Source organism: Mycteria americana, chromosome 17 (assembly GCF_035582795.1).
Source record: "Mycteria americana isolate JAX WOST 10 ecotype Jacksonville Zoo and Gardens chromosome 17, USCA_MyAme_1.0, whole genome shotgun sequence".
Taxonomy (NCBI): Eukaryota; Metazoa; Chordata; class Aves; order Ciconiiformes; family Ciconiidae; genus Mycteria; species Mycteria americana.
Window position 1 is genome coordinate 8,439,729 of NC_134381.1, and position 22,405 is coordinate 8,462,133.

The 22,405-nt window shown below is 44.5% G+C and overlaps 1 protein-coding gene across 1 annotated transcript in view; it reads left to right on the top strand.

The window, feature by feature from the left end:
• Nucleotides 1–16,064, top strand: part of NUP214 (nucleoporin 214) — a 48,329-nt gene extending 32,265 nt beyond the window's left edge. Inside the window, exons 29-36 of the mRNA XM_075519357.1 lie at nt 1,265–3,043; nt 4,558–4,628; nt 5,154–5,310; nt 7,555–7,704; nt 10,510–10,681; nt 14,196–14,338; nt 15,190–15,214; nt 15,915–16,064. Of these exons, the coding sequence (XP_075375472.1) occupies nt 1,265–3,043; nt 4,558–4,628; nt 5,154–5,310; nt 7,555–7,704; nt 10,510–10,681; nt 14,196–14,338; nt 15,190–15,214; nt 15,915–15,948 (2,531 nt within the window). The 3' untranslated portion in view covers nt 15,949–16,064. The remainder of the gene's footprint in view (nt 1–1,264; nt 3,044–4,557; nt 4,629–5,153; nt 5,311–7,554; nt 7,705–10,509; nt 10,682–14,195; nt 14,339–15,189; nt 15,215–15,914) is intronic.
• The last annotated feature ends 6,341 nt before the right edge of the window (nt 16,065–22,405 follow it).

Below are 22,405 nucleotides of genomic sequence, written 5' to 3' on the forward strand. Positions count from 1 at the left end.
TGTTATTGGTTGCTCTAATAAAAGATATCGCCTCCTCTTACAAATTTTGGCTTGCTTATATCCTTAGACCATCAGTCACAGCAATGCTACTAATACTCTGTTGACATTAAGCAGAGAGAGCTAACTTGGCTTAAAACTTGAAGATTCAGTTAACGTAAAAGCTTAGGTAAATAACACTGATTAAAGGAGGAGTGGGAGGTGCGGGAGACAGACTTGTAAACCACAGCGTTGTGTGAGGGCAGTTACTTCACGCTGCTCCATGAAATGGTAGGAACACCTTTGCCTCTGTTAGCTGGTGATGGAAGAAAACAGAAGGAATTTCAATGCCTCAGGAGGAAACAAATGCTACATTATTCAGTGTCAGTTACTAATATACTTAAATATACTTAATATACTTATAGGGTAAAACACAAGGATAATATCAGCTGTGCTAAGAAGCTTTTGCTCTTTGTTATTTGATCTCCATGCAGATTTCCTGTACCTTGTCCAAATCAGCCCATAGTCCAAACACCAATGCACTGTTTTCGAGTCAGAATTTGTGTGTGTTTGGTGCTCAGAAATGGAAGAACAATACATCAAATAAAACTAGTCCTGTCTCCCTTAAAACTTCAGCAGTTTCACACTGTTGGACAGCACTATATCTTATAAGTGGAGCTTCTTTGGGAATTACATTTGAGAGCTCTTCTCTAGTCTTTGAAAGCTGAAAACAGGCTGAATAGAAACTGGTCAGTAATCTATAAATAGTTGAATTCGTAAAGAAAGATTTGATTCTGTAGAAGACTTTTTCAAGTGCCAGAAAGTATTTTTATGACCCAAACTCTGTTCTGAGCCATTGGTTTAAACAGAATTCTGTAGTGAATGTCAGGAATCATTTAGCTGAACAAAGTAAGAAGGGGTGAAAATGGTGTTAACAGCAAATGGTCTGTAGTAACCAGGTCTTTTTATCAAACTGTTGAAAAAGAGATAGGAGCCAAAGGCTGAAAGTGTCTGTACTCAAAGAGAAGGATGGTTAAGTGGAGGCTATGACATGAAAGTAACAGTGTTTGTCACCACAACTCTGTCCATAAAGGCTTCAGATGTCACTTTTGTCTCCGGAATGCACATGGAAGTGGCAGTTACCTGATGGTCAGAAGCTTTATAGTTTTGAGGCAAGAGCACTGTCTAACAATCTGTGAAGCACTAAAGCATGCTATTATTGTAAGAATCATAAATGAGCTTTGCATACCGTAACTCAATTTCTGACTTCTGTCTCTCTCACTGACAGCCCCTGCTAAAGAGTCCGCCCAGACAGATTCATTTTCGCTTGCTGGGGGTTCCAAATTTGGAGTAGTCCCTGAGAGCTCCTTTGCTTTTGGGTCCCTCAAGCCAGCAAGTGCTCCAGGAGCCTTAGTAGGAAATAGCTCCTCAGCAGATGGCACCCAGTCAAACAAACCTGCTGCAACAACATCTGCTCCCTCCGCAGCCTCTGGCAAGTTGGATATCCCTCAGTCTAAACCAGGAGATCACTTGTTTCAGAGCAATCTAGCCGGGGAAACTCTTGGGAGCTTCTCAGGACTACGGGTTGGCCAAGTAGATGATAATGCCAAGACCACCACTAAAGCACCACCTACCAGTGTTGCAGGAGCACAGTCAACAAAAGTACCTACAATACCTTCTGGGTTTACTTTTGGTGCTCCCCTGTCATTAGGAAAAGCTGGAGAAGCTGCTTCAACGTCTGTCATGTCGGCTGGCACGGCATCCCCGTCCATCAGCACTAGTGCCACAGGCAGTCTCTTTGGCAGTGTCCAGATAACCAGCACAGGGTCTTCTGGGGTATTTAATCTTGGAGGCTCTAGTGGCAACAAACCCACCTTTTCATTTGGTATTCAGCAAGCAAACAGTGTGAGTACATCCACCTCTACCCCTTCTACTCTCTCTGCTTCAACGTCCCTCTCATTTGGAAGTTTCTTGAGTTCATCACAAACCGCTGTTCCTGCAGTCCCAACTGCTGTCTCAACTTCTAATAAGGGTGCAGGGGATGCCAAATTACCGTCTGTGTCAGAAAAGCCATCTGAAAATGAAGCTGTAGCAGCTGGGTCTTCACCTCCAATGACGCAGTCACCACAGCCACAGATACAGCTTTCAGAGCCTGTTAAAGAACCGGCTTTACCCCAGGCCACAGCCGGGGACACCATCTCTGCGGGCTCTGGCACCACATCAGCAGCACCTCCCCCTGATGCTGTTGCTACTCCTGCCTCCACAAGTGATTTGAAGGCACCGGTGCCTCCTGCTGTCTCTGCATCTGCCCCAGCAGATCAGAATGTCTCAGCGACAACCTCGACAACAAACATTGCCTCTCCTGCAGAAGCCACAAGTGTATTGGCTGCTACCTCTGATGTTACTACATGTGTTCAGAGTCCAGCTGTTGGTGCCTCTGTGTTTGCCCCCACTTCTGCAGGCTCCTCGGTGTTCTCTCAGCCTCCCAGTTCCAGCTCTTCTGGCTCAGCATTTAGCCAACCTGCTGGTGATACAACTGCCGCTCCATCCACACCACCTGTTTTTGGACAACTACCAGCAGGTACCACAGCATCTTCTCCATTTGGGCAACTCACCACCAGCACCTTGTCCACTGCCACCGCTACTACACAGGCTGCCAGCTCAGGTTTTGGTACTTCTGCTTTTGGCACCACCACTACTGGGGGATTTGGTCAGCCAACCTTTGGACAAGCACCGACCTTTGGGCAACCAGCGAGCAGTTCTTCCGGTGGTTTTACCTTTAGCCAGTCTGGGTTTGGGACAATGCTAGCCTTTGGCCAGCCAGCGGCTTCCACAGCAGCCTCGAGCAGTGCCAATGTTTTTGGAGCACCGGCTAGCACCAACAGTGCCAGCTCCTTTTCCTTTGGACAGCCATCTGCCAGCACTGGAGGTGGGTTGTTTGGACAAAGCAGCCCTCCAGTGTTTGGCCAGAACACCGGCTTTGGGCAAGGGGGATCCGTCTTTGGTAGCGCTGCTGCCGTTACTACTACAACGTCATCTGCTGGGTTCAGCTTCTGCCAAGCTTCAGGTAAGACCAAACTGCAGGGAGATGCGATATCCCAGCGGTGCTGTCTGGCTGAAGTACAGAGAGCAGTATATCACTGGGGAAAGTAGGACTTTTTTAAAGCCTTTTTTTTTTTTCCCCCTATGCCACTTGATGGTTTTTGGTTTGGGTGTGGTTGGTTTTTTTTTTTTTTCCAATTAGTAAGAGTAGGAGCTGCAGTGTGTGTGAGGGGGAGGCTAATGTTGGAGTCCAAAGAAGCTTTTGCTCTGTTTCACTATTCATCAGTAGGCCTCTGAACGTAGCCTTTTCAATCCAATCTTGCATTCATTTTATACTTACAAGTCTACCTTGACTTAATTTTGAATTGTGTATTGACCTGCCTGTTGCACAATGAGTGGGTTGGATTCAGCATAATGGAGAAGATCTTAAACTAGTATGTTGTTGTAAATTGTTACACTGAAGTGGCAAGGCAGCTCTGAGACCATAATCAAGGCAACGAATACAGATGCAGCACTTCCTCAGTGGGCTGCATTGAGTACGTGCAACAGTGCGTGTATAGCCAGGTATAGTACTGTATCATGATCTGGGATGGCAAAAAAAATTTAAGCCCTCAAAGTGATGGGCTAGCAAGGAACTAATCTGTTAAATCCGCTTTTGCATTTGGAAACATCTCAAAATTAGATATAGCGGTAACATGACCATCAGCTACCTGTCTACACAGTTAAATTGAATACTTGCACAGACCAAACCTTCTTTGTCAGTCTCCTTTTGTTCTCCACATTGCTACAATATATTGTTGGGGTTTTTTTCCAAAGCTTTGTCTGTACGATCTTCAGAGAGCTCCCAGGGAAAAGTGAAAAGTACATAGTAATAATAGGGAACATGTATTTCCAAGGAAGAAAAACTAATTAGGCTCATTTAATTAAAAATGATGGCACTGTAGGCAAACTGCTTGCTCATTTTAACTACAGTAACAGAGAACAGTTAGATTGGGGGAAGTGAACTCTGCTCGAGAAAGGTGTTCCTAATTATAGAAATGCAAGTTTTATTACAAAATGCACATTTAAGTGAACTGGGAAATGGAATGGGGAGTTCTTTTTTAATCAAAACATTTCATTATCTATAACCGGAATCTTTAGGTAACAAAGCTCAGATCCTCCCTACACAAGGGAAATCAGAATGCTACATTGCTTGTTCATGACTTGCAACATTATTATAGCAATGTTAACAGAAATCCAATTCTCTTCTATTGTTAGCAACAATCCCACAAGTGAAAAGGCCTTTTATTTTTTGTTTGTTTTTAAGTTGGCTGAAAAGGAGAATGACTTTCAAATAAACTTTCAATGGAATTTATTATTTGTGTATTGGCACATACCTTAAATTTGCCCAACCTAGATACATTTGGTAACATCATTTGTATCCCTGTTTTGGTATGGGAGACCTGTCCTTTCCCTGTTCTGGACTAGTGTCACCTCCCTAAATTGTCTTATATCATAGTAATAGTTCTGGTGGTTTATTTTCCTTTCTTTTCTTAGCAGGTTTTGGTTCTAGTAACACAGGCTCTGTGTTTGGGCAAGCAGCTAATACTGGAGGCACTGTCTTTGGCCAGGCAAGTATTTATTGCTTTTGTAGAAAAAAGGGACTGTTATGTATAGTGGACTTGTTCGAGGTTCCCTAGCTATTTCTGATATATTTTTAAAAAAAAAAAAAAAAAAAAAGATACCATTTGACATGCTCAGTAAAAAGCATCCCAGTCTGTACCAAATATATTTGCTATTGTAGTGGGCACCAAAGCAGCATCTGCGTGAATATTTTTCAAGGGGTACAGAGAGACAAACATTTTATCACATGCAAGATAAGATAGAGATGCAGTAAGTCACCAGACTTTATTCCATGCTAAGTGGAAAGTGGACAGTGTAGGGCAAGTTTCAAGGGCATTATTCTGTACCATAGACAACGTTTAAGACAGACTTAAATAAGATTTCACTGCATTACGTGTTGGAAGGTAATTGCTGGCCGGTTCATCAGCCCCTTCGTACATCCAAAGGAATAGGCCAGACAGAAAAATCAGCCTCAGGGGCGTGTGCTGCTTTGACTTTGCTTAAATCCCTTTTTTGTCTTTTTTGTGTTCTAGCAGCCATCTTCTTCCAGTGGAGGCTTGTTTGGAGCTGGAAGTGGTGGGAGAGGTGGAGGCTTCTTCAGCGGTTTGGGAGGAAAGCCAAGTCAGGATGCAGCCAATAAGAATCCTTTCAGTTCCTCCAGTGGAGGATTTGGATCTGCAGCTTCCCAGAGTAAGTGAACAAAACAAGAATACAAAATGTGCTGTGATTTCCATCTGCTTTTGCGATCCCATCTGCTTTTCTGCCGTTAGTTGTCTTTGAGTAAATTCTGTGTTAACGTGAAAGGCTTCTAGTGGTAACAGAGACAGAGAGTATGCATGATGTGTAATCTGGAATTTTTCTTTTAGGTTTATGGAAAACAAGTAGGGAAGCCATTGAAACAAACAAGCAGATGCAAGAAGTGTGACAAATATCTATATTCTGTAGGAAATTCTTGGCCAAATGCTTCTTTAGAATTGAATACTCTAAATTCTTGTCACTGAACTTCTGCTTCCAACTTGGTTGGAAGTTAGAAAGCTTTAATTATTTCTCATCTGCCCTAACACTGTAAAAATTGTTAAGAATCCTATGCTCAAGAGAAACCAAGTTAACAAGTATGTGACGGATAGCAGTTTCCTCAGCTTTGTCGTAAAAATGGCTATCTAAAATATCTACCTAAAAATGGCAGCACATGCAAGATATTTTATCAAAATTTGCTATAATATATGGATAAGCTCTCAGTCATTTTTTGTGTCTAGGGGGAGATGTGAGCTTTTTCAGTCATGTGGATGTAGAAAAGAAAAATAAATATGCTCAGTGGCTGGTTTGGGGATCTGGCTGTTTTGGTAAGGAAGCAGAATTATAGAGTTCCTTTTATCAGTTTTTATCCAGATTTGATAGACAGGGTGGGTCTCTCACAGATAAAGCATCGTGAAAGCTGGGTAGATGAGAGGAATTGTGTTAAAGCCCTCTTTGGGAGGAGGGACTCAGCATTTGTCCTTTCTTTTGCTCCAGTTGTCAGCTAAAAGACATCAGTCCACACGCGTGTGTTTGCTAAATCAATCTGCATGCGAGGTGCCACACCAACCCTCCCACATGTTGCTGCTTGCCCAGCCAACCAACCTAACAAAAGGAGGCATGAAAAGTAGTTAAGAATACATTAAAGCTACCCGCAGGTTCCTTTGAACCAGGGACTTTAAGGAACTATCAGAAACTTCTTCTAGAAGCTGTAAAGGATTAACTGTAAAGGCAAGGATCAATCACTGTCTACTAGTGTAAAGAATATTTTTTTTTTTTAATGCTAGAGTCAAGTTGAAAACACATTAGTCTGCAGTTTTCTGGGCTAACAGGTCTTGGTAATACTCTAAAATTTGAGCTGAGGTGCACGTATGCCATTGTCTGCTGTAGCAATTAGTTTGAAATACTAGCAGGCTCTCGTGCCTTTCGTGTGCAGCTATTGCAGATCTGTGCTTGTTATACATATATTTGTGTGTCACAAAAGCTATTCATAATGATTTCTTAACTGTGGCTTTTATTTAATGACTGCTCAGCTTCATTATTTCATCACTTGTGACTTGGGTTTGGCAGAAAGGGAAAGCAGAAGGGGTGGAGTCCAGCAGGTAGAAAGCACAAAGAAGGGGAAGCAGTGGCTAAGATGTAAAAGTAGGGGAACAAAGGAGATCTGTAGAATGAGCTGCAAGTGGCTAGAAGTAGCACTTCAAGTCTTGGGAGAGCAAATCAATTTCTTTTATTACATCTTTAATGATCCATTGGGATTAATGGTTGAGGTCAGTTCTCTAACCTTGCTAATTTAGTCCTCCTCTATTGCAGTGCTGGGTTTCGTGATGAAATAAAACAGATGGTTCACTAGACAAAAGCTTTGGTTATTCTGTGTCCTGCCACTAGATGCTAAAACTCTGTGTAGCCTTGTGAAAGATGAAAACTTGAGTTATTTCTCAGTAAGCTGGAAAGGTTTGGCTCCTACTTTAAGGTCCTGTCAGATAGTCATGTTAAGAAATACTGGCCATTGCCAAAATAGCTGAGAATCTGTAATTTGTGGTGGACTGATATTTGTGTTGTCAAGAGAGACTGGTTCTAGCTGCTGTGATTTCTCACTTGAGGGATTGTCTTTTAGTGACTGCGGCACAGGATGCAACTAAACAAATCATCCATCACTGTGATTTGCTAGATTGCAGCAATAAAGGGTTGTTAGTGGTCCATCAGATCCAGAATGGATCTTGGTGGAACTACAAAGCCCTGTAGGAATAGGGGAAAACTCGGCTTCTGTCTGCAGAGTGCTGTTTTCAATGTGGTGTTCATTTTGTGCTTGCGGGTTGGGGAAGTAAAAGGCGTTTCCCTTTCTCCTGATCCAGTTAATGAAGTGTAATGTAGAATATTGTCTGTTATGAGCTTCACAAGTATTCTTCATCTCCCCAGATTCTTCTAGCTTATTTGGAAACAGCGGAGCAAAGACTTTTGGATTTGGCAGCTCATCTTTTGGAGAGCAGAAGCCTACGGGCACTTTCAGCTCTGGTGGTGGAAGCGTGGCATCTCAAGGCTTCGGGTTCTCCAGTCCGAACAAAGCAGGTACTTTGTTAATCCACCCACTATGAACACCCACGCTTATCTGTGAGATATTTAGGAGAGTATTCTACCATTTAGACATCTACAGCCTGGACTCAGCACATGTACAGGGATTGTCTCTGAACAATAAATAAAAAGTAACTAATGGCTTAGTGAATGAAACTTTAGCCGGTGGATTCAAGGCCGAGATTTACAATCTCTTGTGCAGAAAAGCATCCAATAAACTACATTTTCAGGTGTTCATTCCGGAAATTCACATTGCAGTTTGAGCAGAGAGCTGTGTGAATTAGTTCTGGTCTTATGTACTGTACAAGAAGAGTACAGAATATGGAACTGAATAAATTTTTCCTATTTTAGATACTTCCTTGGAATATTATCTTCCAAACTTCACTCTGGGTTTTGTAACCCTTTTGTCCCCATTTCTTCATGTGAGTGAATGCACAGGTGTCTACAATGGGAAAGCTTCCTCATAAAATTCATATCAGACATGCTTGAGGTCCTTCTCTTTTGAAATCAGTCTGACCTGTCATCATACTTTCATCTGTGGTTGAGCTGTTGTTCCTTCTGTCAGTTGAGTTAATTGAATCAAATATTGGAAATTTCACAAAACTTCTTTTCTTTTTACTGTCATCTGCCCAAAGAAAGAGCCACAAAAGTAGTGGTGACTGTGATGTGTTCATTAGAACTGAATGTTAATTACCAGGCAGAAATGGAGGCCCAAAGGGTCAGGCAGAGCAAAGCTTTTCTTCTCTATCCTCAGACTGTTCTTACAGTGAACATTGATGAAGATAGGTGTTTTGCTCCAAGTGTGTCTATTGAAGCTTCATCGCTGGGGGAAGTAGGGGAGGCTTGGTCATCCTTGAAGTTGTCTTGAGACAGTGGTGCTCAAGAACTCCCTGTGGAGAAGCAGTGCTTTGAGAGGAAGCACTCCCTGCTTTGACGGTAGCTGTGCTCTCGTGTTAGTGAAGTGGCTGAGAGCATAACGATGATGCTGTCAGATCCAGCAGCCATTTTGTAAGGTGTCTCTCGAGTATTGCATTCCGCTTAGTAGCGGACTGAGTTTCTTGTCTCGGGCATACCTCCCATCTGTTATTTTTGCTAGAGGAGGAGAAGGGCATTGCTGAAGGAAGTTCTTCTTTCATTCACCCAATGACTCTTTCCTTGCTTTTGGTTACTTTGGTTTCAAAATTCTTCTTGAGATTAGGATTTTCAAGAGCTTTCTGCAGAAGGTACATCCACTCACACAGCCCCTCAGACCCTTCCCTCCTCTGGTTATATTTGCTAAATATTGAAATGAATGGTATGTCTTCCTCTTCCAACTGCAGTGAAAGGGTTTACTTGATTTGAATCCCCCTTTGTCCTGGTTTCACTAACGTGTTTCACTTTCCTTTCTCCACTATTTGTTAATATGCATTGCAAAAGAGAGTGTATGCCAAGCAAAGCTTCAGCCCCTGTGATAAATACTCTTAACTTCCTAGAGACAGAGGTAACAAGATATCTGATCTGTGTTTAAATAATTCAGGCCTAGCATTTATTTTTTCCAGACCTTTTGTGTTTACAGCCAAACAGTATCCATTACCTTGACATGGACTGGAATTTCACCCAGGGTATTAAAAAGTGTGGTGGTATCCCATCCTCATCCCTAGTCAAACAAAAGAGCAGGTGTCCTTCATGTCCCACAGTGTCAATTAGAAACAGGCCAATAATATCAGCAGATGAACATAGAATAAAATAATCTGGGTAGAAGTCCATTCAGAGCTGCAGAAGGCAGCTAAACCCCAAACAGAAATTGCCAAGAGTGGAGTTCAGTTCTTGATTCCCTGCAGGAATCGTGCAGTTCCACTGACCTGGCGTTTAATCATTGCATCTTAGTTTCTGCCACTTAAACCAGGATTAGATAATACCCTACCTCCTGAATCTTTTTGCATCACTGGAGCACCTAAAAAACAAGCTTGCTATCTACTCTCTGATCGTAAGAGATGGGGGAGACTTGCCCATTGCACTGGGGAGTTCTTCCAGTTTAAGCACTTGCATGCATGAAGTTCTGTCCACAGGACACTTGTGTGTCCTTCCAGAGCTTTAGATTAGAAGCTGGGGTAAAACACTGCAGCCAAACCACAGCAGCAAAAGTTCACAAAGCTGACCTTTACAGGAGACTTTTCATTCGGCATTGTTATATGCAGTTCCTTTGGATAGTAGCTTGTTTAAAGGGTGATGAGCAGAGCTTTACTTTAAAACTGACTATGTAAGCTAAGCTTTTTTTTCTGGTAAGGAGTACTAGTTTTATGATGAAGGATGGGTATGTCTCTTTTTACAATAATAAAAGCATCAGTCTAGCACCTGTTGTATGTATTTTTACTATAACGTGGTTATTGTGCATGCTTGCTATCTCACAGTTAAGATACTGGTCTTTTTTATATAAAGCAAGTCAACATTCCTTCACAGTGTGCAAGCACATATGATATGTTACCGCTTTCTAGTACAGCTCTGGGGATGGAGTTGATCTTGTGCTCAAATGTTCAAGAGACCCAGAATGTGGTTTTCTTCTTGATGGTCTCTTAATTTGGTTGCAGCTTTTTGCATGCATTCAGGCACTTTCCATATCCATGTCTTTTGTAACAAAACACCCTGCAGTTTGGAAGCTTTGTGGCAGTTAGTTTTATAAATAATGCTGTGTCCATATGGTAAGATAAACAGCCCCATCATGGAGATTGTCTACTTGGAAGTCTAGTTCTTGTTTTCTCTTTTTCTTTCTGCATTATTGTTTACATGATGTTCTTGTTCCTTTTTTGCCTCTGTTTTGCTCAGGTGGCTTCGGTGCTGCTCCAGTGTTTGGCAGCCCTCCCACTTTTGGGGGATCCCCTGGGTTCGGAGGGGTGCCAGCATTCGGTTCAGCCCCAACCTTTTCAAGCCCTCTGGGCTCAACGGGAGGCAAAGTGTTCGGCGAGGGTACAGCAGCAGCCAGCGCTGGAGGATTTGGGTAAGCCATCAGGGTCCAGGGTTTGGGAAAGCAATATTCTTGCATGACAAAAACTATTATGCTTAGTTACTTCTGAATTAACGTAAAGAATGTATTCTGTGATTGATTGCTAAGCTCTAAGTGTCCTTGGTTTGTTTGTTCCTTTTGGTTTTTGTTTTTTTTAAATTTAAAAAAAAAGGCGTAAAGCAAAGACTTTAACCCCAAAGGAAATAATGTGTATGATCTAATTTTAATGCTGAAACTACTGTGTTGAATCTTTAGCTTTAGAGGTGGGGGGGAGGGGAGAATGTGAGTCATCTTGCAAGTGTCTAAGGGAATGCAGGAGTATTTTCTGTGTGCACACTTAATGAGTTCAAATCTAGGCCTACAAACTATGCCTAGCAAAGAAAATAACAAATATCATTATCTGTGACTCTGTCTAGCCACCTTATCCACTTGTGAGATTTGGGCTAGAGATACTAATGAGAATTCGGTCTGTTCTCTCCCCTTTGAGGGGTGGGACGAAGCACTTGTAACAGCCTATGCTCCCAGAGCGATTTGTGTTTATCCCACACTGATTGTTTTTACCTGTTTCTCTACCCCTTAAGCCTGTGCTTGGCACCAGAGTAGACAGCACTTTATTCCTTGTTTTGTTCAGCAAATACAGAATTTCAAACCTTGCTAAGCAGTTTCTGCAATAGGCAGCAAATGCAATTCTTCAATATTGCACTACCAGCAAGCAAGCCTCCTTCACACCCGACAATTACATGCAGTCCGAACAGACCCAATTAAAAAAAGAAAAATGTCCAGTGAAAAGAGGAAACTGGATATCTTCCCAATCTTAGTGTTTGCATATTTCGCAAGTGTTTGTCTTCAGTTTCAGGAGGAACTGCCTTTATGTAAGGCACATTAGAACATCCAGGAGTGTAACTTGTTAATTCCCCATGAGTTTAGGCAGATACCCATCTGCTAGGGCACTCCTGAGCTGTGAGAGGCTTCAACTAGGTTCTTCTGCTACATCCTGAACTCTGGTGCAGCAAGTTGGAAAGTCCCTTTGGAAAGGGTAAAAATAGAGGCAGCTTAATTAAATCCCCGCAAAGAAGGAGGCACTTGTAGGGATGACTTAGCTTCAACTCAACTGATATTTTGTTAAGTTCCAACTTTCAGCCATTGTGGTGCAGGATTTTGTACTGAAACTGAATGCACTCAGTGACAATGTTGGAAGCTTAAAGATAAAATGGGATTCGGAACAAGCAGCGCAGTGATGCAAACAGAGGGCTTGCATAAGGAGTCTGTAGACTCAAGAAAGAATTCAGTGGCTTAACTTGTGGGAAGTTTTGAGAATTTCTTCTCTATTAGAAAGGTGCAGACTCACTCTGATATTTTCAGAGTTGCCTGAGGAATTTGATTTTGATTTTAAAAACTTTAAAAGAGTGTGCAAAATTCCCAGGCAGCTTTACAAAAATCTAAATCTCACCACAAAATTTTGAGCACTAGTTTTAATTCTTTAAAAATCCCAAATCCAGAGAAGTTACTTGCCAGTACGTTGTGCGGTATTAGCTCTGAGTTCCTGAGAACATCCTGCTAACTTAAATACATGTGATTCATTGCTGCTTCAATTCTGAAAAATCTGCATCACTTGATAAATGACTTAGGTAACAAAAAATAGAAGCCACTACACTTCTTCAAAGTCTGCAATTCCGACTGTTTGTGAGCAAATAATGTTTTGCTTTTATAAACTAACCTCAAGTGCCTCCCAATTCTGTTTTGTATAGGAGCTTTACAAAAGACCTGAAAATCTGGGCAAGATAGGTTTGATTAAATTGTTACCAGGCAATGACTGTATCTCGTGTCTTTTATATGGTTAAAAAAAAATCTGTCCATAGCTTAAGCTGTTTTTCTACTCCTACTATGCTTAGCATTTTTCAACAGGCATATTCCTCTAGTTGCAATGAAAGAAGCAGTTTGAACCACAAGTTTCCTTGTCACTGTTTTCACCTCCACTTCTTTTCACTGGGTGGACATGCTTTGTGTGTTTAGTGGCGTAGTCCTGAGGAGATGGAGCACTGCAAAAACCTCTTGTTCTTAAATGCATCCTCCATCTTGCTTCTTTTTTAAAAGAACTACAAAACCTGTTCTGCCCTTGCTGAGAAGACCACATTTGTGGTTCTGAGCTGAAGTTGTCTGCAAGGTACATGGGTCAAGAGCCAAACCAGAGGCACAGGGGATGGTTAGCTAGGCCAAAGACGCAAAGCCACTGAACTGCCCATTGTCTCTAATGCTGTATATGGAAGTAGTGTGTACAGTTGACAGTATCTGGGATAGGAGAGGTGATGTCCTTTACCAGGTGAATTGCTTGTCACACTGCTACAAGGGTTGTCTTTTATCTGGAGAGATATGTTTTGATGTGGGGGGTTTTTTTGTGGGTTGTTTTGCTTTTTTTTTTTTAAGGTCTACTAGATCTGGATGGATGGAGAGGTGGGTTAACGTGCTGTCAGTTCATGTTTTAAGTCAGAAATGACAGGAGCTAGTGTGTGGCACAGCCTTGCAAAGCTGGCACACTATTTGACTTGCCCAACCGTCTGCTCGGGGAGGGCTGGTGCTGGGTTAGTACTAATAGCATTGTGCACTTGCAGAGCTTTAGTGGAGCTTGTCATTTAAAAATTTCGTGTCTGCATTTTGCTCAGTTTAAGTTAGAGAAACACTTGAAGCTCCTTTTTTGAGTGCACCTATTACATTCAGAATTGGGGGGGGGGGGGGGGGGGGGGAGCAGCGAACCATAATGCATATCATGGTCTCATTAGTGTGTCATGCTGATAGCTCTACAATGCCTGGTTGGACAGAGTGGGTGGAGAAAGGAGACCAATTTCCATATATAAAAGCGTTTCTTAATTCAGTCCCCAAAAGCAATTAGGGAAGTAATCCAAAGGTGGTGGGGAGAAGTGCCAGGTAGGTGCAGATCTTCAGGAAAGCACTGGAACTGTGTGTGGTTCAAAATAGGCTGGGGAGAAAAAAGAATTGAGAAATCTGTAGACGGTTTACGTGGGCAGTGGGTAAGGTACCATCTGAAAGCGGGGAGTCTGGGTTCTGTATCTGGGTTCTGCTTTGTGCTCTGGCCGTGAGCAGCTCATACCAATTCTGTGTTTGCTGCCCTGTTTGCAAAACAAAACGATGCTGTACTTTTGAGCTGAAAGGGTGAAAACTACACACAGGGGTGAGTTAATATATTCCATTTGATGGCTGGGGTTGGTATTTCCAAGCACTTGAAAACATACCCTGTGCGAGCATGAACATATTTGCCTTTCTGCCTGGTGTACATTAAGAATGGGAGCTGAACAGACGTTTGTATGTACAATACTCTTTCCCAAACCAGAAAATCCATTTTGAGAATGAACAATTATTCATATCAGGTGGTCTCGCTTTTTTGATGTATCCTCGTTTAAGGATTGCACTGTTATCATTGCAGATATGGGGACGAACTTCCAGTGTAAGTGAGAAGATGCATGCAAACACAAATTTTCTCTTTAAACTGCAGGTTTGGTGGTACCAGTAGCAATACAGCATCGTTTGGCACGCTAGCAAATCAAAATACCCCGACATTTGGATCGCTGTCGCAACAGGGTACTGGTTTCGGCACACAAAGCAGTGGATTCTCGGCTTTTGGGACAGGTGGAGGAGGTAGGAGAAGCTACAATACAATGAACGTAACAGGCCCCATGGCTTCAGTTTTCCTTGGAACTCAGGTGTGATTCCTCAGCTCCCTGTCAAAAATCTGCCTGGTCCTGGTCCTGCTATAGGGAAGGCACCATGGCCTGGAGAATTGGGCTGCAGGGTGGGGTGTAGCATCTTCTCAGACTTTATCTCATAATTGCATCACTGATTTGCTGTGTGGCATGTCAGTAAATCACTCTCCTTCTGCACACCTCATCAGATTATTGCTTTCAGCCCTTTTCGTGGAGTTGTTCTTTCTTCTCAAAGGAAAATGTTGAGAAATAATGAATATCTCTTCAGTATTGTATGCATGGGTATCTCTATGTAAGTACTTAGTGTCAAAAGAATATGCATTGCAAAATTGAGCTAGAACACCAATAGCCAAATTTTTATCTGATGTAATCGGTGAAGCTGCAGTGATTTACACAGGGCTGAGAACAGAACCTTTGAGAGAGGATACGTTCATTGGTGGTCTGCCTGTCACCACTGGCTTGCGTTAAGCACAAACTCCATCTTCAGAAAGCAGCCCTCTTATTTTCATGGAGAGGTGAATAAACCAGGCACACTGTAGGCAGTTGCTACTAATGAATGGACCTAGCTGATTAGCAGTGAAAGCAAAGCCCTCTTAGGAACCGAGGCAAGTCACTTTTCTTCTAGATGGAGATTTGACTTTCATTGTTTGCCCATCACTCTTTCCCTGGCCTAAGGCAGGAGAGAAATGTTTTTCAATCTGTGTGTGGGAGGAGACATTGACTACAAATCTTACGCATTCATTTTGCCTTTTAACAATTATTTTTCTAATCTTGCATTTCTTTCAGGGTTTGGTTTTGGATCATCTAACACGTAAGTACCATTTTGTGTCTAACTCTTCATTAAAAAAAACAAATAGAACCAGAATAGAAGAGTTGAATGGTTTACAAGAGCAAGCTTTGAAAGTAGCAGTAACATACTAGTTCTGATTTCCTTTTTAGTGGCACTGCATAGAGCTCAAAGTCCAGGCTCTGAATGTGTGCTTTCCAGTGAGTTTAATCTTTCATATAAGAGAGAATTTTCAGTTAGACCATGCTCTTTCTCCACCTCTCAGGCACGTGATGTGTGTGCTCGAGCTGTGTGTGTGAATCTAATATCTGCTCCATTTGTCAGGTTGAAACAAGGAATGAAATAAATCGGTACCTTTCTGGCTGAATTGAGATGCTGATTTACAGTTAAAGAATGGGACTAAGATCTGAGGTTAACTCTGTCATCCACTCTGCCGCTGGCTTGCTGGATTACTTCTAGCAAGTTTCTTTTACTTTGTTTCCCTGTCAAGTAGAGAAAGCATGTGTATCTCCAGACGGTAGGCTCTAGAATAAGTATAATTATATCTAGTTAGTATGTTGATGCAGTCTCAGGTAAAAGATGCTGGACATACCAATGCATTCTCATCATAAGTTTCTGATAGTAGGGAGACTGGAAGTTTGTTTGAGAGATCTGCTCAATTAATAGTGCCTGAGGGAGACTCTAGCACTCATTCCTGTGTTGGTTTTCTTTTCCTGCTCCACAGATCTTCCTCTGGATTTAGTGGATGGAGAAGCTAAGAACATCCTGAACTCTCCTGTAGAAGCGTGCTGTAGCTCCTGCATTCATGAGTCACCTACATGATCAATATCCAAACAGCTTTTCTTTTTAAATACAAGTTCTCAGACTTTTTTTTTTAAGAAAAAGATTTTGCTTATTTTTATGCAACACTTGTTCTCGCTCTATATTAAACTATTTTATCTGCCTTGATGGTTTTTGTGTTGGAAGGGTTTATCTCCCTGGATCTAGAAGAAATAGATGTGTGCTGTGGTTACCAGCCCCGTACTGGACTTAGCTTTCTGTTGTTCATCCCTTGCCTAGACAAGGGAGTAGCTCAAGTTGGTTCCTGATATAAACCATCACATTTTTCATTGAAGAGAATGACTGATTATCCTAGGCTCTTAAAAAAGGGGCTGAAGTTTGCCCTGCTAATTTTAAGTATAGGATGGGGCACATGCTTATCTCACTGAAGTGCTAAAACTGAGTCATGTGTGAGCCAGAGGCTTAGTGGAGAAATAGGAAATTATCTGAGAAGAAACTGGCAGCATGCAGAACACGTTCCCATGGCAGTAACATTCAGCAAAGAGGTGGGAAGTAAAAGCTCTCCTATTTTTACCTTTCTGTAAATTTTACAGAACTCGGAAAATGGAACTCGAGTTATAGGGAAAACTTCTGGCCCTTGAATTAGAAGTGTGACCTCCATCCAGAGGCATTAGTGATTTTGCAGCTTGTGGCTTTGGCTATGAAATTCTCATATGTTTATACCTGAACATACTGAGCCCTGAAGGCATTCTGGACAAACGCTTTTCCTATTTGATGCATCTGACTTCCATGAAACCTCTAAATGATGTAATGGGTTTTCGTTGTTCTATGAAAAGCTTATGTTTTAGTTGAATTCATGCAGATTGGATGGTTTTATCTTGTTGGTCCTATTAGGACATTTTGGGATACTTCTGCTTTTTCTATTTTCAGCAGAAACAAGTGTCACTTTCTGGTTTGGTGGGCATGTGGTCACTTTTTGGAATTGTAAATAGTTGATAACTGCTTGTTTTCATGTCTGGTTATAAACTAAATACGTATATCTATCAACAGTTCCTGAAGAAACTGCTTTTTTCAAGTCAACCGAAAACGTTAGCGTTCGACCTAACGCCTGTCCTAGTTGTGGAAAGTATCCTTCCTATCTCTGCACCTGGGAATGACATTAGGTAGGTTCCCTTTAAAAAGGAAGACCACTGAAAGACGGGGAATATAGTGTACAAAGAGGGCTTATTTTCAGATGTGGAGAGGCTTTGCAAGGCTATAGGCTGTAAGGGTTTTACGTGTGCCCTGGATTTCTGAACCCTGGCACGCTGCTGTGTTAGAGACAGCACTGTTGTCAGGGTTGTGCTTATAACCTCCCTGCCCCTCTGATGGAAGAGAGCGGGGCGCCCGTGATCCTGGGACCACAGCACTAGAACAGAGGAGAAAATTTCCTGAAATTTGCTGGTTTGGAGATGGAAGAAAAAGCTGAAGACAGGTTGAAGTGTGCCCTCCCAGTATGATCTCCGTGACTATACTACATTTCTTGAGGCCTAGAGGTGATACTGCTGTTCTGCTTTCCTTCCTCTTTATAAATAGCAGCTGGCGCAAACCATTGACCTTAAATTCTTTGCATTAATCTCCCCTCGCTGTGGCATGCGACACCTCCTAGCAAGGCCGTATCAGCTGTGCTCCCCCAGATAGCTAATAAACCTCTTGCTATGGAGAAGATTGGCTTGGTAAGAATGTGATGTTGGCATGCTGAGCCATTTAAAGTTTCTTTTTTGGAATGATGGGAGCAGTTGGGGGTTGTCCCTGCTGTGCTGCTTGGTACCTCTTTAACTCCTTTACCCTCTGCAAGTGAAGGGCTGTAAGAATTACTCCAGATTCTGATTGAACATGCATTTTCTTGCAATGCTTCCAAAATCATGGCTGCAAACCCAACCCCCTGAACTATCTGCCCTTGAGAAACAGGTGCTGCTCCTGGTTTCCATAGTAGCTGCTGGAGGAGTTGAGCAGTGTGGAGAGGCTGATCGTGACCATAAGCCTACGGGAATATGCACAAAACGTAGCAAAGTCGACTTTGAAAAATCTGCATTTTTATTAGATGACTCAAGGACTTGGCAAGTGCCTGTGACGCTCGGTTGGTGGTTGCCAGAAGCTGTTACGGTCTGTCATCTGTGTTAGGTGGCCTGTGATCTCACAGCCTCTGTCCAGGTTTTTGTGGACAGATGTCCACCAAGGAATAAAGCTACTAACACAGAAAGCCCCCATCTTGGCAGACTCGGTAAAGAAGCCAAGGACTAGCTGCGCTTGGAGCCCTCCTTTCAGTAGCTATGTTATCCGTGCTGGTTAATCTTCAAATAACTAATAGCAACAGTTCCACGACTACTCTGAAGGAGCGTATCATTTTGTCTGTGCTGAGGTGGTTGTGCCTTTTTTTTCCCTGCCACTTCAGTATGAGAAGAAATCTTCCAAGGCTTTTATCAAAGGTGGATTCTTAATTATTTCTAATGAAAGAACAGGCTTATTTTTCCCTCCCCTGAGACTACACCATGGCCTCGAGGCAGTGGAAAGTCGAGTGCTGGTGATGCTCTGCTATGGCAGAGCACTAACAATGCTGTTACAGACTTCGTGGGCAGAGGGGGGCCTGAGGCATAGAGAGGATATCCCCAAACCCGTGGAGAGACCAGACTGGGGATTTCTGCTTCCTCGAAGGCTAAAAGAGCAACAAAGAAAAGAGCCTTTTTCTGAGAAAAGATGCTCTTCATCACAAAGAGGCACAAAAAGGAAGAAAAATTATTTAATCTCCTGTCTTAAAGGTTTTTACTGTATAATACTTGGTATTCCAGAATACGGGTGTCTTGCAGAGTACCAGTGGTCTCGGCTGTACCGCTCCATCTGGATCCATCTCCTGGGAGGGAAGGTCATCGTTGCTCTGTCCCCAGCAGCCTCGGCCCTCTGTGCCACAACAGTGTGTTGGGGAGAGGCGACCAGGGGACAAATGCTGGAGGCATCCCTCTGCTGTCGAACCGAGGAAGGATCGCAGGGCTGAAGTTCATCCCATGCTGCCGGGTTATATCCCTCGGCTCACTTCATCCCTCATGGCCACCTCCCTGCCTGAGCAGCGCTGGGGGCAGAGCTGACGTGCCACTGACCAAAACCCTGGCGATGCTCCGTGGGAGAAACCAGACGTGTTTCTGACATGACTGTCGTGCTTGGGACGAGCTTATCAGCCTCAACAGCGAGCTGCCGTGGTGTGTTTGCGTGTGTCCGGTGAGTCTCGGGGATAAGCAGGAGCCCCGTGAGAGATGGTGGAGATCGGAAATGTGCTGCTGAACATCTCAGACCTTTGCTCCAGCTGCTGGGAGCAGGGAGCGAGGCAGTGGAAAGGGGAAGGCAGGTGGTGGCACCACCTCTCCTCCCACCCCTGTGCCCAGGAACCAGGAGCAGTGTCGGCCGGCGCTGGTCTCTGCCCCTTGCGAGCAGTCCTGCGCAGAGCTGCCTCCCTTCGCCCCGTCAGCCCGTGTACGCGTCCCTGCCGCTGCAGGCGTGGAGGCTGAAGTGACATTTTATTTATCCCTTCTTAGTTTTCATGTGGCCTGCCCTTCTGCATTGCTTTCAGCATTGCTTACAAGGAAAAATAGTCCTGCAATGAGGCTTTGGCACGAGCGTGTCTGGTAGTGCCGAGGGAGTTTTTGTTCCTAGATAAATGTCGTGTTGAGCCCCAGGGGCTGGGAAGAGGCGGCTGCAGCTCGGCGGGGATGAGAGCCCTCAGTCGGCAGCGAGACAAGCCCCATCCTTCCACCCGCTCGCAGCAGCAAGGCCCCAGGGTCTTGCAGCCATCACGAAAAGACCGACTCTTCCTCGCCGAGGGATGAGCTTGGATGTGTTGGCACATTTTTTGACTCCGCACACCTACGCGTGCCCCTGGGCTTCTGTGTCAGCTCCCCGAGGGTCCCGCAGTTACGCTCAGCACGTTCCCTGTCTCGCACCATCCACGCTTCGTTTTTCTGCAACTTTCAGTAGGTCACAAAGCTCCTTCTCTGCAAACACATCTCTGGCTCCCGCTGCAGAGTCGGGACTTCTCTCTATGTGCCTTTATCGCACGCAGGCACGCTTTGTGCTGCCGCTGCCTGTATCTGAACTCGTACCGTTCCCTGAATATGAGATAAAAATGAAGCCGTGTGTTGCCAGCAAGCGCGTTGCTCTAACAATATGGCAGGGCTGTAACTCATCCCTGGTGCTGTGGCACTGTTCCTGGGTGCGTGCAACCGTGGGCCATGCTCTGGCCTCGGGCTCCAGTCCTGCCTCCTCACACGTCCCGTTCCAGCGCTGGAAGGGACGGGTCACCCCCCTTACACCACCCGCTCCGGCAGCAGGGTGCCAGAGTGGCTCCCGGGCCGGTGCTCCTTGCAGAACCTCTCTGCAGTTCTGCTCCGCAGGTGCCAGGAGCTTCGGCGCTTCAGCTACGCTGTGCTTGGGTGATGTCAGAACGGCTTCTGCATCAAAGGTGAAATAAGCTATTGCTCTGTTTTGAGGGGAAACGTGGGACAACCCCAAAGTTACGAATCGTGGTAGGGTCGCACCTGACCCTGCGGTGCTGCTCTCCTGCGTTTGGACGTGTTGCCAGGACTCTGTACCCAATAGCTTTGTGGGAAGCAATGTACAAAGGCGTTACTAAAGGCGGCCTTGGAAATCTTGATGCAGATTGTTTGAGGAGCTCTGTTACAACTACGTGCACGCACCGCGTGACGCAGTACTTTATTATTTTTTTTTAATAGATGCTTCAAGGCTCTTCAGTGCATTGCTAAAAATATTTTGCTTTAAAACATGAAAACATGAAGGAATAAAATGAGTGTTTGCAGCTGCTGCACACAAACAGCTTAACGAGATGTGAGATAGAAGAAATGGGAAACAAAACCTGATTTGCATCAGCAGAGGGAAGTCCCTACAGAAAGTTTTGAGCAGGGACGGTGGAGGCCAGGGGGTATTTCTTCAAACGAAGGAACTGTTGCCTCAGTCTGCTTAAAACTGAGGTTAGAAAATCACGAAGCCTAGCAACAGAACCTCTAGAAAGGTGAAGTTTGATTTCTGGCCTCGGCGTTCACAAATGCACTGCAATAAAGGATTGGCGTTGGTGTTCCCTGAAGCACCAGACCTGGGCTCCACCATCACCCGGGCTCTGCAGCGGCCGACGTCCTTCCCACCGTCCTCCTCATCCTTCTCAGGATGCTTTCGAATGTCTCTGTGCAGACAATAAGTGACTGGGCGCTTTCAGCTTTTTCAGGGTGTCACCCAAAACAGCTGTGAGTTGGCTGATGTCCCCTCTCCACCCCTCCCTCCCTCCCTCCAAAACTAGGACATCTAAATTTAACTTGCTATCAACAGATGAGGCTGGAGAGTTTCCACTGTGGAAAGGAATCCCACTCAGAACCTGTCCTCTCCTCTGCTCAGGCTCCATCCATGCACATTCCTTTCCTCGAGCCGTGACCTCCCATACGTTTCATTCCTCCCCTTCCCCTGCAGCGTTTGGATTTGTGTCACTGCTGTGTGCTGGTGGAGCTTCCCAAACAGACCGCGTGGCTGTTCGTGTTTTACGTGGGCACGCGCCCCAGGGGGTTGCGGATGATGGTACCAGGTCTCCCTGCTGCCCGGCAGCAGCCTGCAAAAGGCTCTTGAGCTCCAAAGGTTGGCTACAACCTTAAGGGGCATAACGGGCTCGTAACAGGCTCTTGTTCGCTCCAGGCGGGACCCAGGGAGATGCAGCGAAGGGGAGACATCGGTGTGAGGTGCACCTTGCTGGGGTGCCCAGGTAAGGGTCCAGCCCCTGTGCTGGGGCACGTGCCAGGAAAGCCCCGAGCGTGGCGTGGCTCCTCCAGCCCCAGCAGGCAGGAGGCTCCGGGGGTGCTGGGTGGAAGCCGATGCAGCAGCATGATCTTGCAGCAGACGGAGCAAGTCTTTGCTCTGCTGCTTTTTGAGAAGCCTTGAAGCTTCTTTGCAGGCTGGGTCAGAGAATGGAAAACCAGTAAAACCAATGAAGGAACAAAACAAAACAAAACAAAAAAAAGAGAAACCTGTGTCTGCCTTGGGGCACGGCCGGTGGGAAGGGAGCCCGCGGTGGGATCGGCCCGTGGCAGGAGGACGTGGAGTACAGACCTGGAAGGTGCCAGGGCTGGGCCCTGTGGATTATCGGGTTAGCGTGGGAGCTGTGCCGGCCGCTCGGCCAGGCACCCCCCTGCTCTCTGAAAATAATTTTGACGGTTTCCTTTACTGAAAAGCAATCAGAACCTAAATATGAAAAATGTGGGGGAAAACAATGAAATTAATACAGCGTGGTATTTGAAAACCAGTCATCTACTGCAGCAGCTTTTAACCTCTCGTTTGCCCAGGTCTGAAAGGGCAGGGCTGCTCTCTGCTGCCTGGGGTACCGGCGCCTGGCTGAGAGGCTGCCTCTCT